General features: G+C 42.1%; 1 protein-coding gene across 1 annotated transcript in view; it reads left to right on the forward strand.

Moving 5' to 3' along the window:
• LOC123963409 (neuronal acetylcholine receptor subunit alpha-10-like) overlaps positions 1 to 13,280 on the forward strand; it is a 22,804-nt gene extending 9,524 nt beyond the window's left edge. Inside the window, exons 2-6 of the mRNA XM_046040254.1 lie at positions 6,005 to 6,150; positions 6,234 to 6,388; positions 6,509 to 6,755; positions 6,831 to 7,116; positions 9,922 to 13,280. Of these exons, the coding sequence (XP_045896210.1) occupies positions 6,005 to 6,150; positions 6,234 to 6,388; positions 6,509 to 6,755; positions 6,831 to 7,116; positions 9,922 to 10,667 (1,580 nt within the window). The 3' untranslated portion in view covers positions 10,668 to 13,280. The remainder of the gene's footprint in view (positions 1 to 6,004; positions 6,151 to 6,233; positions 6,389 to 6,508; positions 6,756 to 6,830; positions 7,117 to 9,921) is intronic.
• Positions 13,281 to 15,737: the final 2,457 nt, after the last annotated feature.

The following is a 15,737-nucleotide window of genomic DNA, read 5'->3' on the forward strand; positions in this document are numbered from 1 at the left end:
CCACACCATAACCCCCCCTCCACCAAACTTTACACTTGGCACAATGCAGTCAGGCAAGTAGCGTCTCCTGGAAACCGCCAAACCCAGACTCGTCCATCGGATAGCCAGACAGAGAAGCGTGATTGGTCACTCCAGAGAACACGTCTCCACCGCTCTAGTGTCCGGCGTGCTTTACATCGCTGCATCCGACGCTTTGCATTACACGTGGTGATGTACGGCTCGGATGCAGCTGCTCGGCCGTGGAAACCCGTTCCGCGAAGCTCTCTACGCCCTGTTCTTGAGCTAATCCGAAGGCCGCACGACGTTTGGAGGTCTGCAGAAAGTTGGTGACTTCTGCGCACTGCGCGCCTCTGCATGCGCTGACCCGCTCTGTGATTTTATGGCTGAGGTTCTATTATTCCCAGTCGCTTCCACTTTGTTATAAAACCAATAACAGCTGACCGTGGAAAATTTAGTAGTGAGGACATTTCACCAATGGCACACAGGTTTGCACAGGTGGCAACCTGTCACAGTACTACGCTTAAATTCACTGAGCTCCTGAGAGCGACTCATTCTTTCACATGTTTGTAGAAGCAGTCTGCAGCCTAGGTGCTTGATTTTATACACCTGTGGCCATGGAAGTGACTGAACACCTCAATGATTCAGAGGAGTGTCCCAGAACTTTTGTCCATATAGTGTACACTAACATGTTGATTAAATGTGATTAGTTAACAACAACAAAAATATAGAATAATGCCAGAATAAGACTTGTGCGTGTATGTAAGACTGACACATAAACCAACACGTGGGTCAGCCTTAAACAGACCGAGCTGAGGGGAATCAGACCATCTCGTTCTCGGTATGAAATATCCTGTTTTTCATGCCTGTGTGACAGATTCACTTCCACATTTCCATTTATGCACAAAGGATGTTAACACTCAAACCCTCCGTCTACTTGTGTCTCAACAGGCATGTTGGAGTTTTCTTGTTATCTGAAGGCCATTGAACTGACCGTGGGCTTGTCCGCTTCCTTTTTTGTGCAAGGCATGTTGCTAAACCTCTGTGTGTGAGTGTTTGAGTGACTGCGGCTCTTTATTTTTCTCTTTAATAGTGTCTCCTCTTGTAGTTAAGAATCTCTCTGTCCTTGTTGTTGTTTTCATATGATAATCCCGCTTATTCATTGGTTCCACTACTACAGGTTGGGTCTGAGATAAATCTGAGGGGTCATTTAATGATTAAAAAATGAACACAATGAATAAGAAAGAAACTAAATGTTGTGGACAAATATGTTACCTTTTTTTCTACTTTGTGTCTTGTGAAATAAGGGATGGACTCTAGAAAAATTCACTCTGGTTGCCAGTGAGCTGAACAGTCAGTTTGTGTTTTTGTGAAACTTTATTACGTATAATCATGGGGGTGGGGGGGGGTTGTGTTTGAGCTGCAGTCTGCGCTGTGGATGCAGGTGGAGGTGTGATGACATGATGCAGCTGCCAGCGTTCTCCTTCTCCCCTGCTGCTATCAAAACATTATGTTCACTCACTTTACTGTACTGTCACTCTCAAGTCAACTTTATTTCTAGAGCACATTTAAGCCTAAGCTGACCGAAGGGCTGTATAAAAATTAAAAAGGAAGACCCACAAAGCAAAACATACCAACGACAACAGAGGAAGGAAAGACCATCCTACCTGAAGCTAGTGCTAATTTTGTTCGTTTTAAAATTGAGTCCTGTGTCAAATGTCCTTGTTAGTTTTTGTCATATTTAGTCCACAGTATACTATTTTTTTAGTCAAGTTTTAGTGGACTAAAAGTCTGGGTATTTTAGTCAAAAGACAATCAAAAGTATTTTAGACTAGTTTTAGTCATTAACCATCATTTGGGTCTTGAGTCTGACTCATTAGGTCAATCTGCTCCAACCAAAATAGAGATATTTATTTTATCTATTATGTTTTTATATTTCAGCTTTGTTCTCATTTTTATTGCAAAGGAGACATTAACTCAGTTCCCAGGTGGTTAGCGTTGATATGCTGCTTCAGGTTCGTAGTGTTTTTTCCAAAAATCTTATAACCACGTTGCTCACCGTTCGATATAATTAGGCACTCTGTCTTTTTTGTCCACCTCACTGTGTTTGAAGTAGGACCAAATATCGAAGTGCCTCTTTATTCCTAGCATGTTGTGTTCATCACCAGAGTTTGCTTCCTCCACAGGAACGTTTTCCTCAAAACAAACCGCTGAATGAACAAAAAGTGGAAATTTAGAGGGAGAAAATCTGGCCTGTAATATTTTGTCTCCTCATTATACTGACAAAAAGAAAGAGAGATTTTATTAACGTTTTTATTTTATGAATTACATTTTAGTCTCGTCATTTTTCCTTCCTCACTTTGCACGTTAATACGTTAAGTCAGCGTCTAAGGACATTGTCGCCATCTCATTTTCATCAGGGAAAAAAAGAATGAATATGTTTCGTTTAGTTTCTGACGAAAGTAACACTACCTGAAGCCGGGGTCAGTGATGTATCTCAGAGCTGAACAGCAGCAAATAAATGTTTTCTTGAAGCCATGGAAAATCAAGACTTTAAACTATACAGGAAACCTAGTGGGAATTTTAATTTCTTTACAAAATACTCACTATGGTATTTAAAATTTACGTTTTTGTCGCACCAAATTCCTCCTTAATACAGACTCCATCAAGGGTCACGATGGAGAGGGGTGGTACCTTTGTTTGCCCAGGGTAAAATATCAGAACTTTAGTTTTGGTTGAGTATAAAAACAGTTTCAGATCCGATGGAGCATGTTCCAAAATCTCTGCTGTACAGGGCACAGGAGGTCGTAACTGTATCATCTGCAGACAGGTGATGTTTGCAGAATTTGAACTTGAAAATGCTGTTAATGTAAATATTAACATTTCCTCGTTACACAAGCCGTCAGAAACTCCTATTTAGGTCTGACTAACTATAAATGTAAATCTACTTTAAATAACTCGCTATAACATTAATGCAAATAAACACTTTCGTAACACTTCTAAGTTTGGGACCTCGACATTGTTCAGTCCTGTTGTAATTTCCAGACAAATAGTTGATCCACGATGGATAAAAACATTAATCAAGAACGAACTTAAGATTTTTTAGCTCTTGTATATTTTTCTTATATAAACTTTATATCTGAAAGTAAGTAAAATGTTTTAAAAGATCTTAACATCACATCTTCTAACAAGCTGAGAAATGACTCCCCAGAATGCACTGCAGCATCCTCAGACCAGACGATACACTGAAGCACACGACAGCCAACAGAATCTCTCACCGTGACCTTTCAGGATGTTTCTTTGGCAGCTAAACTTCATTCCCCAGCTGTCTGAAGACGACCGACTGCACCTGATAGTGAAGTCTTTGTCGTTAGCAGATTTTATAAACAATTTACACGACAAGGCGTTTCACTATGTACTTATATGGTTACAGGACAAAAGATGCAGCCTGCTGTCAGCTCGATAGTTCTGCTCTCACTTTTCTGACATGTACTTTGAGTACATAAAATAAACATCTGCTCTTCCCATTTCTTATCATCATTCTTTATCCAGAGGTTTTTGTCCACCTGTTTCAAGCACTCCTCTGGTCTGATCAAACTTTTTGTGGATAAACACTCAGTGTGTGTTAGTGATTTGACACTCTGGCTGTTGTTGGGGGTTGTAATTAGGAAGGTGACGTGGTTTGTTTCTGTATTTTATTTGGACTACATGTTCATGAACCTATTCTTCTACTCGAAGATGTGACAGATCACTGTTCATCATGCTTGTGGGTTCATTCTGGACATTTTACTTTCACTGTGGGTGTAATTATTTAGATTTATTCAATGCCACCTCTAGTTTAGGATCCTTCCTCTGGGAATCATGAAAATCCACAGGACATACACTGAACAAAATTATAAAAGCAACACTTGTTTTTGCACCCATTCATCATGAGCTGAACTCAATGATCTAAGACTTTCTCCATGTACACAAAAGGCCTATTTCTGAATAATAAAAGGCCACTCCAAAATGTGCAGTTCCATCACACAGCACAATGCCCCAGATGTCGGAAGTTTTGAGGGAGCATGCTGACTGCAGGAATGTCCACAGAGCTGTTCCCTGTGAATTGAATGTTCATTTCTCTACCATAAGCCGTCTCCAAACGCGTTTCAGAGAATTTGGCTGTACATCCAACCGGCCGCACAACCGCAGACCACGTGTAACCACACCAACCCAGGACCTCCACATCCAGCATCTTCACCTCCAAGATCGTCTGAGACCAAAGAATTTCTGCACAAACTGTCAGGAACCATCTCAGGGAAGCTCATCTGCACGCTCATCGTCCTCATCGGGGTCTCGACCTGACTGCAACTTCACACAGCCATTGAAGAGGAGTGGACCAACACTCCACAGGCCGCAGTCAACAACCTGATCAACTCTATGTGAAGGACCCCCCAATGCAGTGAAACTGCACATTTCTTTTGGAGTGGCCTTTTATTATGGCCAGCCTAAGGCCTTTTATTGTGGCCAGCCTAAGGCACACCTGTGCAATACCCATGCTGTCTGATCAGCATCTTGATTATCTCGGCAAAGGAGAAGTGCTCATTAACACAGATTGACAGATTTGTGAACAATATTTGAGAGAAATAGGCCTTTTTTATACATAGAGAAAGTTTTAGATCTTTGAGTTCAAGTGTTGCCTTTAAAATTTTGTTCAGTGTAAATTTATTCAGTGCGAACTCTGCATTAGGCGCCATCTTAGCCTGCATCTGAAAAGTGGCAAAGTGAGCTTAGAAGTATGACATCATGTGACATATATGTAGAATTTATTTATCATTTAAGTATCTGATCCATAGCCATACATTGTCTTGTATACATCTAAAAATATGCAAATTCAAGGTCAATTCAGTTACACTGGGGGCCTTGTTACCTCCTTTTGTTTTAGTTTTTTATTGACATGGTGGAGACATTTTACAAAATATATTGGAAAGACTCACACTAGCATCCTTTCTGTCCACCATCATCATTAGGTGTCACAGGATTTAAAGGAATTATCAGCCCGCTGCTGTTCTGCAGACGTTTTCTGATTAATGTTTAAAACCTGAGGTGATTACCAGGTTAATTGAACTGGGAAATGTGGTTTCCGTGTGTGTGTGTGTGTGTGTGTGTGTGTTTCTGTGGGACGGACTGAGCTGCAGGACGTACTGCTGGAAATATGAGACACAGCGAATCGCTGCAGAGAAAAAGACTTTATACACACTTCCAACCTCATAACATTCAAAAATAATATGCAAGATCAGGAATCAGGTTAACACTCGACACATGAAGAGTCACATCAGAGCTTAGAGAGTCAAAATAGGGCAATAGTATGGTTTGTGTAGAAGTTTTCTAGGTTGATAAGAGTCCATCCTCACCTCCTCCATCACCATCTGGTACGCTGCTGCCACTGCCAGGGACAAGGGCAGGCTGCAGTGCATCATTCGCTCTGCAGAGAAGGTGATTGGCTGCAATCTTCCTTCTCTTCAGGACCTGTACGCCTCCAGGACTCTGAGGCGAGCAGGAAAGATTGCAGCTGACTCCTCCCACCCCGGACACAAAATGTTTCAGACTCTCCCTTCTGGCAGGAGGCTGCGGTCCATCAGGACCAAAACCTCTCGCCACAAAAACAGTTTCTTCCTGTCTGCAGTCCCATTAACAAGACCCGGGTCTCCTACTGACACTCCTTTCAAATACTGTATATCGTTGCACATACCCGGTATATTGCACATATTTGTTGTTTGTTGTTAAGCGTTATTCTTCTATGTTTTATGTTTTGTCAATTTATATATTTACATCTGTTTATTCCATATATAACTGTTTGTCTGCGTGTAGCACCTTATCTCCAAAGCAAATTCCTCGTACGTGTTAAAAACTACTTGGCAAGAAAGCTCCTTCTGATTCTGATCATCTTCATGTCCTGCTGCTTGGTTTCAAAATAAGTGTTAAGTTATATAGTAAAGATGTCTCTCTCATTCTCTCTGTTTTCCAGTTTACTTGGCCGCTCATGGGCGCTATGCTCAGAAGCTGATGAGCGACTTGTTCTCCAACTACACCAACGCCTTGAGGCCAGTAGAGGACACCGACCACATCATCAACGTCACACTGCAAATCACTCTCTCCCAGATCATCGACATGGTGATCACATCCCGACTGCCCATCCACATGTTCATGTTGTGTGTATTCGTGCCTGTGCTGATGTTCATGTGTCTTCTCACCAGGACGAGCGGAATCAGATTCTGACTACCTACCTGTGGATCCGCCAAGTTTGGATGGACGCCTACCTCACCTGGAAGAAAGAGGACTATGACGGCCTCGATACCATCCGCATCCCCAGCAGCTACGTTTGGAGACCAGACATCGTCCTGTATAACAGGTAGGTGTGGCGCCCTGCTGTCGATCTGCCTGGCCACACAACATTCGCCATCGCCCCACCTCCGATCCTCTGCTTCCTCTCCCTGCCTTCACACAACTCCCTCCACTTTCTCCACCACAGTGCGGACGACGAGTTCTCCAGCTCGATGGAGACCAACGTTGTTCTTCGTAACGACGGTCAGGTCATGTGGGACCAGCCAGCCATCACCAAAAGCTCCTGCTCTGTAGATGTGGCATTCTTCCCCTTTGATTTGCAGGAGTGTCACCTAACCTTTGGCTCCTGGACTCACAACGGCAACCAGATGGACTTGTTCAATGCCTTAGACAGCGCAGACCTGGCCGACTTTGTCCCCAATGTGGAGTGGGAGGTGAGTGGTTGCCTTGTTCATGGGTTCAGAACAAGGCCTCGTCCCCGAATCTAATCAAATACTTTTTCTAACCAGGTTCTGGGCATGCCAGCCAAGAAGAACGTCATCCTGTATGGTTGCTGTTCGGATCCCTACCCGGACATCACCTTTACCCTCCACCTAAAGAGACGTGCCTCCTTCTACATCTTCAACCTCCTCATCCCCTGCATGATGATCTCCTTCCTGGCTCCGCTGGGCTTCTACCTGCCGGCCGACTCGGGTGAAAAGGTTTCTCTGGGTGTCACGGTTCTGCTGGCTCTCACTGTGTTTCAGTTACTGGTGGCCGAGAGCATGCCGCCCTCTGAGAGCGTCCCGCTGATAGGTGAGAAGGCTGAGGAGTCCCTGATTTTTGAAGTTTACTTTGAGACCTCTTGCAGAGGCTGGGTTCCCATTCACAACGGTTTCCAGATTCCTGAGAATAATTTAGTTTTAACCTGATCAATCAGTTCCGCCCATGGATGGCTGGATGTGCACTTCAAAATATCCCAGAGTTTCATGTGGTACTTGAGTCTTGGCGAACAGGAAAGGCTGACTGAAGATGGCCAAATATTTTTCTAAACCAGTGTTTCCAAAGCACTGATTTCAAGCCTGAGAGGCAGAGACCAGTATGCTTAAATAATACTTGGCAGCACATCACAAACGCTGTGTTTGTGAAATTGTCTGTCTGAATCCTGTCAAACAAGTACAACTGCTTCTGTTTGCTTGTTCTCATTGTAACATTAACGTCAGAGCCAAAGCAGAAATTATTATTCTGAAATAGAAAAACTCATTGGACTCCATAAGATAACATTCAAAACAATCCTTTATTGCTTCTACTTTGGAACCCTTTGGTCATTTAACAAGACTACCGCTGATAGAAACATAGACTACGTTCTTACATATCTTGGACCTGTTTCGCAAGTGTATGTCCTATAGCTCCAGGGTGCGCACCTTGCTCCAGATTGAATTGTGTGCCAAAGGTTTGTCTATAATTATGCCAAACCAGAAATGCAGTGCATCGTCATCCTGAGAGTTACTGTAAGCCAAGAAACACTGGACAGACCGGAGAGGTTCGACATCACATTTCACATTTCATAGATGAAAGTGAATGTTTGTCGGAGCTACAGCAGAGCTGCAGTCTAGATGAGTTTTCTCTGAAGTACAATCGGAACACAGCCAGTAATACTTATATCTTAGCTCAAAATCTTGTCAAATATAACTTGCATTTAAGTTCAGAATAATTACATGTAATGTAATCTTAGTTTTACAGTACAATTTTGCTTTTTGACACTTTTCTTTGTATTTACATGGATGCTGCCAGCTGTCTGCTGACTGAAGATTAGTTTCTGTGCTCCGCCTGGACAACAACAACAACAAACAAAAGTCAAACAACACAAACTAACTAACCAACCGAGGCAGCGGTACAGCAGCAACTTCCATGTTCTGCAAGGGAAAATTACTTTTTTTGTCAATGGAGTCTGGTGGCTTTGACGAGAGCGATATAGCATCTCTTAAACATTCTCTGTAGGAATCCTTTCCATCATGTTGTCAGACGCCTATAATAACAATCTGAGCCTGCCTGCAAAAACAAGCTCTTTAGTGAACATACTTTAATGGGGAGCAATTGCCTGCAAGTATTATGTTGCAGCCCTGTTTCACTGCTGCTGACTGCAGCACACTCATGCAATACTGGACCAACTTCATTCAATGTGGTCCCAATGAGTCACATAGACACAAAAACATGGGAGAATTAAATCAAAATACCAAAGTAACACTTTAGGCAAATAAGGGTTAAATGCCATCCCCCCTAATATTGTGTTCCAGTTGGTACATGTTTTCTTCTTTTGTGTTGCCTTCAAATGGAAGTCGTAAGATTGGATGGTCAAGATGGGAAGTTAAGTACACAATGTGTATGTATGTTATTTATTGTAGAGGTGAGAGTAGTGTTGCTCTGCACCAGACAACAAAACGGAGACTTTTGTGATGAATAATTTTGTGTATTTTAGAAAAGAGCAACGCCAGACTTCATAACAACTCTGAACTTTCATCAGTGGTTCAAAGAAGGGGGTTTTCACACCTGCCACATTAATCCGGTTGAATCTTACCAGAGTTCATTTAGCCCCTTGGTGCGGTTCTTTTGAGCAGGTGTGAATGCAGCATTCACACTCGGGTGCGCACCAAAAGCAGACCAAACAAGCGTACTGAGACTTCCTTGAAGAGGTGGTCTTGGTATGGTATTGGTTCAAACTAACTCTGGAGTAGTTTCATTTGCGGTGAGAATGTGATCAGATCTCGAACAGACAACCCTCCCTTTTTTCACGGGATTCTCCTGTTCAGATGTTTTCAGCGTGGGGGATGGATGATACAAAGCTCAACAGAGTATTTCATTCAGGGGCATATGCTCCTAAAATTAGATACGTGAGAACTGGAAGACTGATTGACAATGTGCGCGTAAAGGCTACAACCTACAGTAATTATTCTGCATGAATGGATATGATTATTGACAAGTTAGTACTTAGCATTAATAAATTAGGGACCAGTGTAGATTGCATTTCTTGCACAAGGATTTAATGATTGAAAACAACCCACAGAATTTATATTAGGGTTTAAGGAGTAGTATGTTGACATTAAACTAACAGTATACTATGGAATTAATTTTATGGGATTTGTTTTCCTCCGTAAGTTCCATTGGAATTTTCTCAGATGTTAATTGTGACCAATCAAAGAGCAGGAAATACGTTCAGAGACAGATCTGACCAATGACTTATGTTGCTGCTCTTTGGTTTCACCAACTCATCAACTGATTCAGACCAGAGCAAACAGTGTGGTGTGAAAAGGAACTACAAATGGCTGAAAAACGCTATTTAAATTTTTTGCCCTTGGGCTGGACCACATGAACCCAGATGTGAAACTCTTCTTGTAAACTGAGAATGTCCATCCAAGTAAACAGATGGCATTGGTCATTCCTTCAAAGGCTTAATTTGAACTATATTTATATTTTTCAGATGTGATTGTGTGAATAATGGCACAGTGGTACACTTCCTGTATTCCCCACCAAATCTCAAAACAAAGCAAAACAGACATTTGTCTTTGAGACTTTAAAGATATTACCGTACTCTTAATGATCTTTACTTTCCTCTTTCAACAGGAAAGTACTACATTGCTACCATGACGATGGTCACTGCTTCAACAGCGCTCACCATCTTCATCATGAACATCCACCACTGCGGACCCGAGGCTGGGCCCGTCCCACGATGGGCCGAACGATTCATCCTTAACTACCTTGCTCGCATCTGTTTTGTGTACGAGGTCGGTGAGAACTGCCTCAGCGGGACTTCATCCAGGAAACAGCCTTTGTCGCAGGAGGAGTCTGAAACCCCATCAGCCAATAGCGGCAACGCCAAAGACACAAACTGGGATGTGAACGGGCAGGTGTGGGCAGGGAGGGTGGAGGAGGATAGGGCTGGGGATTTGATCAACCAAACGGACTGGAAGGAGGATCTGTTTGTGACCATCGACCACTCGGAGGAGGAAGGAGCTGCTAGAGGACATGAAGGGGAGCAGGAGGACTCAAACAGTGCCAGCGGAGGAGGAGGAGGAGGGGGAGGGGAGGAAGAGCATGTGGAAGAGAAAAAAGGCGTAGGAGGTGAACGGGGAGGCGGAGCTGGGCAGAACAGGAGGGAGATCTTGGTGAGAACCCAGTGTGTGTGCTCACATCAGGGGCTGCGCAAGAACATTGAGTACATTGCCAACTCATACCAGGACCAGCGCGCCGGACAGCTGCGCATCGGGGAGTGGAGGAAGGTCGCCAAGGTCATGGATCGCTTCTTCATGTGGCTCTTCTTCATTATGGTCTTCTTCATGAGCATCCTCATCCTGGGAAAAGCCATCTGATGGAGATCCGGCTTCAAAGAATCACGTGAGAGGGTGTAGAAGCTGGTACACCGATAAAATATTGTCCATTAAAATCAGTCTTCATCTTGTTGAAATAAGTGATCAATTTTGTTCAAATATTTGAATTTTTGTTGGGTTTACAGGCTCAATCCACCATTTTTCCGTGCAGCACATCAACCCGCCTTAAATTTTATTGTTTGGGTGCCAATGGAGCTGTGGATAAGACAAATGCCTTGTTGTGAGAGATCTGGGTTCGATTCCCATTGTGACATCCACCAATGTGTCCCCCAAGAAAGACACTTAACCCCTAGTTTCTCCAGAGGCGTGCGACCTCTGACATACATAGCAAATAAGTTGCTTTGGATAAATGAGTCAGCTAAATGAGTAATTACTATTATTGTCTGGTATCTTTTCAAATAATGTCTTCCATCAGAATTTAAAAAATGTAGATATGTGGGTTTGCACAAACTGTCAGAAGATCTGTTTGTCTAAAATTGTATGTTGTAGCACTACGATTTCCCTTAAGAAACACCACACCATGAAAAAACAGCCCCTGACAAAAGTATTGGGACAGGGGTGTCCCAGTACTTTTGTCTATTTAGTGTATCTCTGACTACTTCTTCTGTCTGGGTGACATGTCCAGAAATGTGTGAAAAATCCTGGTATAAAACATTAAAAACAACAACTAATTTCAGGAGTTGGGGATTCATCCACGTAGAAATCTGTATCCAAACATAACAGGTGTCTCAAAATGGAACGTCCTCCTCACTAATGGTTAAAACTATAAACCAGCAGAAAAATGACAATTACAAACGTGGACCACCATGTTCTGAACAGACAGTACAGACACTAGGTTATGAACATACAACAGCTCAAGAGGTGAGAGCACCGCAAAGAGTAGCCTGGCACTGAACTTTTCTCTGCAGCGGCCAAAAAGCGATTCTCCTCTTCCGTAGTCACACGCAGAGCTGAGCTTTATTATGACGTCATGGCTTCTTATGCCTTCCTGGATCTGCTGCTGTTTCTTCTTCTGCATCAGTGAAGTTAACATGATGATCTTCTGATACTGTTTCTAATAGTTATAGTGGATGGGCAGATGCGGAAAGCATGGAACACGTGTTTTATCATTTCATATATAATCATATATCGTTTACATAGTGTATAATAGATCACCAGATTTGCTCACAGCATGTGTAGAAAATACAACAGACGCCTAAACTATCGCTGCACAGAGCAGAATCGAGATCTGCCTCGCTGCCGGAACGGACAGCTGCCTCAGAAGGCATCACTTTCAAGTGAAGGCATATTTCGAACAGCCTTCTAGGGCAGCACTTACGGCAACACGTGACGTCAGCACGCCGTCTTGCCTCTCCTCTGGCTGTCAGAAGGGACGCTAGCCTTAGAATCAGCTAACTAGCTATTGAAAAGCCAAATGGCTGACAGACAGAAATCCTACTGAACAAACTTGGTTGGTTACAGTCACGGGCTGATATGATAGGTCTAGTTCTTGCAAACTTCCCTATAGCCAAGCGAGAAAACTGCTAAAAACCTTTTTAAAAACATATATTTGTAGACAAATTTAGCTTGTTTGTCCGCCATCTTGATCATGTTTCATAAGCTGCCGCAGCCGCGCTGGTTTATGGGTAATAGGCAGCATCAGTGCTGCCTTCAATACCGGCTGTTACTGGGGCAGTTTGAAGGCGTCTTAAGAGACAGGAAGAGATCGTTCAAGACATTTGGAACAGCACTCGATGCGTCGCTGTCCTGTTAGAAACCTGCTGAGACAGCAGTTCAAACCGTGTCGAGCACAGCCCACTTCTCAGATTTGCCATAGTCAAGTAGGAATTTCTGTAATGTTGCCACGGTATGCGATGCGCTTCAGTTTACGGCCTCCATCTGTTTGTGATGATCAATTTGTTAACATGAAGCGATGACTGATCTGCTCTGCAGCCAACTCACTACGTCTCACAGCTGAACACACTCACAGTCGCCACACGTTTTTATATGAATATCTTTGAGTGTTGTTAAATTTTGACTTTAAAATGCATGCAGCCTTGAAGAAATGTATTACTCACATTGAAATGGACGATATCTGGAACTGCAATTAACAATAATTTTTTTCTATTTGTCAATCTTTTTTAGTACACTATAAAATGCAAAATATGGCTGTATTCCCTCCTCAAGTCTAGAAGCTTGAATCACCTGAAGTTTGAAAATTAAAATTGGACAAATCTCTTACACTTCAATCATCATCAACAGTTACTCGCAAAAGCAATGACTAAAGGGGAGGACGTCACAGTTTAATGCCACACATGAGTTTACTTTAGTGTCACTCACTGCATGACCATTCATCATATCTGCACCTTATAAAATGTTTGACAAAAGTGAAAAAAACGTTTTTGCCTGAATCAAAAAAATGTTACTCAACTTTCATTTTTTGTTTGTGTTCTTCACAATATAAAAACAAGAAATGCCGAATTCTTCACTTTGACTACTTGTTGTTTATCCTGTTTGTGTGGTGCATTTGTCAAATGACATATTTACACGTGACACAGAGTTAATAACATGAACTACATTAAAGATTTCTTATTAAAACAACTTTGTTTACTAGAATTTGTTGCAAGTTTTTTTTTCCAGAATTCCACCTTTCAACACTTCATATTATTATTTTTGTGCAAACAGGAAAACAAGGACCTGGACCAAAAATGCTGAGCAAGAAAGGACCAGTTTTCTAGTTTATATAATGAAAAAAACAAAATATCTAAACTTACCATGGGTGCAGACAGTGTCCAAGATCATCCAAGAAACATTCACAAACTAAAGTAAAATAATCCAAATAAGGAACGGCCTTTAACTCCAAAGTCTGCAGACAAAACAAAAACACAATAATCCAGGCTGAAAGCAAAGAAACAGGCAGATACCGACACATACACACAAGCAGGCAGGTGATGAACACAGGTGAGACACATTAGGGGATCATGACAGACAGGAAGAAAGTTCAAACAAGACACAGGAGGCAGGCGGTATCAAAATAAAACAGGAAACAAAGCAAACTTCAAACCAAAACGTGACAGAAAGGTGCTTTGGAGGGAGGAGAGCTGAACCTGGGGGGGTGGGAGATATCATAAATAGTCAAGAGAAGGATGCAACAATGAAAAGAAAAGAAGAGGGAAAACAGGTTTGTTTGTTCATGAAAGAAAATCTCAAACACTATGAAACAAGGGCATCACTTTGTGTTGACAAGAGCTCAAATTCGGGGTGGAGTATTAGGGTCATGAGAACAAGACGAGAAGATATTTGAACACTAATGTCAATGCTGAATGCTTTTTAGCATTTAACACAATTTCCTACATTCTGGAGAAATTTTCTGCACCGATTTATGGTGGAAATGTCAATGTCAAAATTCAGGTGGCAGGTGACAACTCAAAATATATTTAAAAAAATGTAGTAATCAATAAGTTACTTTTTTTTGGACAATTCACATCTGTTTCTTCTTCTATATTTGTTTTGTTATTATGCAAATAAACCTTTCTCAAAGTATTTTCATTTGTTATTTAACATTTCTTGTTGCAAGCCATTTTTCAGAACATTTTAATAAATGCTTTCAAAAAGTGGCAGAGGGCACCGCTACAAACACCGCTGTGTGTCAGCGGTGGATAAAGTGTTCATTGGATGGTTGGATGTATCAGCAGGGTGACGAGTTGTGGTGGTGGTGAGGGACTTTGTCATATGGTGCGAGCAGAACCAGTTACAGCTCAACATGATTAGGAGCTGGTTAGGAGCTGGTTGTGGATCCAAGGCACCAGGGACCCCTGTTTCCATCCAGGGGGATACATTTCTACATTTAGTAGCTTTTATCCAAAGCTACTTGCAATTGCTGTACATGTCAGAGGGCGCACGCCTCTGGAGCAACGAGGGGTTAAGTGTCTTGCTCAGGGACACAATTGTGGATGGGTCACAGTGGGGGATTGAACCCAGGTCTCTCACACCAAAGCATGTTATCCACTGTACCATCACCACCTCTACAGGAAGGGCCAGAGCCGTCTCTACTTTCTGAGGAGGCTGAGGTCCTTCAGCATCTGCAGGACGATGCTGAGGATGTTTTATGAGTCTGTGGTGGCCAGTGCTGTCCTGTTCGCTGTTGCATGCTGGGACAGCAGGCTGAGGTTAGCAGACGCTAACAGGCTCAACAAACTGATCCAAGGCCAGTGACGTTGTGGGGGCGGAGCTGGACTCTCTGTCGGTGGTGTCAGAGAGGAGGATGCTGTCCAAACTACATGTCATCTTGGACAGTGTCTCCCATGACTTGCTGCTCAAATACAGGACTCATCCCCCATAATGCACCACAGAGCACCACAGGAAGTCCTGCCTGTGGTAATCAAACTCTACAACTCCTCCCTTTAAGTGTCTGACACACGGACACTTAGTTTAAACTGGACATTATTATCTGTTTTTGTGCAATATTCTCTGCTGCTATTCTGCCAGTATTTATTCACTAGTACATACCAACACTCCTTTATATTTTATATTTATACTCATATTTATATATTTCTTTATCAACCAACTTTCTATTATTATTTCTATACCTTCTGCCTTGATAAGTGTGCAACTGTGAAAAAAGAATTTGCCCTCGAGGATCAATAAAGTATTTCTGATTCTGATTTCTGATTCAGATCCTTTGCTTTTAAGTAAAAGTATTAATACCACATTGAAAAAATACTCATTACTGCATTGAAAATCTTACTTAAGTAAAAGTATGTATGTACAATCAGGAAATGAACTTAAAGCATTAAAGTAAAAGTACTAGTACTAGTGCACATTGAAACATGTCCCCTGTGACTGTATCACCATTATCTGTGTGACAGCAGGATTTTACTGTTGTAGTTGGTTACGGTTGAACTATTTTGTATCTATGATGATATTACTGATCATTTTCATTATGGATTATTATCTGTTGATTATTTTCTCCATTAATACATTTTTAAATTCTCAAAACACAGAGAGATCACAGTTCATCCAGAGCCCAAAGTGACACCTTCCTGATGGTTGCTTTGTTAAACCAGCAGTACA

This window comes from Micropterus dolomieu, linkage group LG23 (genome assembly GCF_021292245.1).
Source record: "Micropterus dolomieu isolate WLL.071019.BEF.003 ecotype Adirondacks linkage group LG23, ASM2129224v1, whole genome shotgun sequence".
In the NCBI taxonomy this organism is placed as follows: Eukaryota; Metazoa; Chordata; class Actinopteri; order Centrarchiformes; family Centrarchidae; genus Micropterus; species Micropterus dolomieu.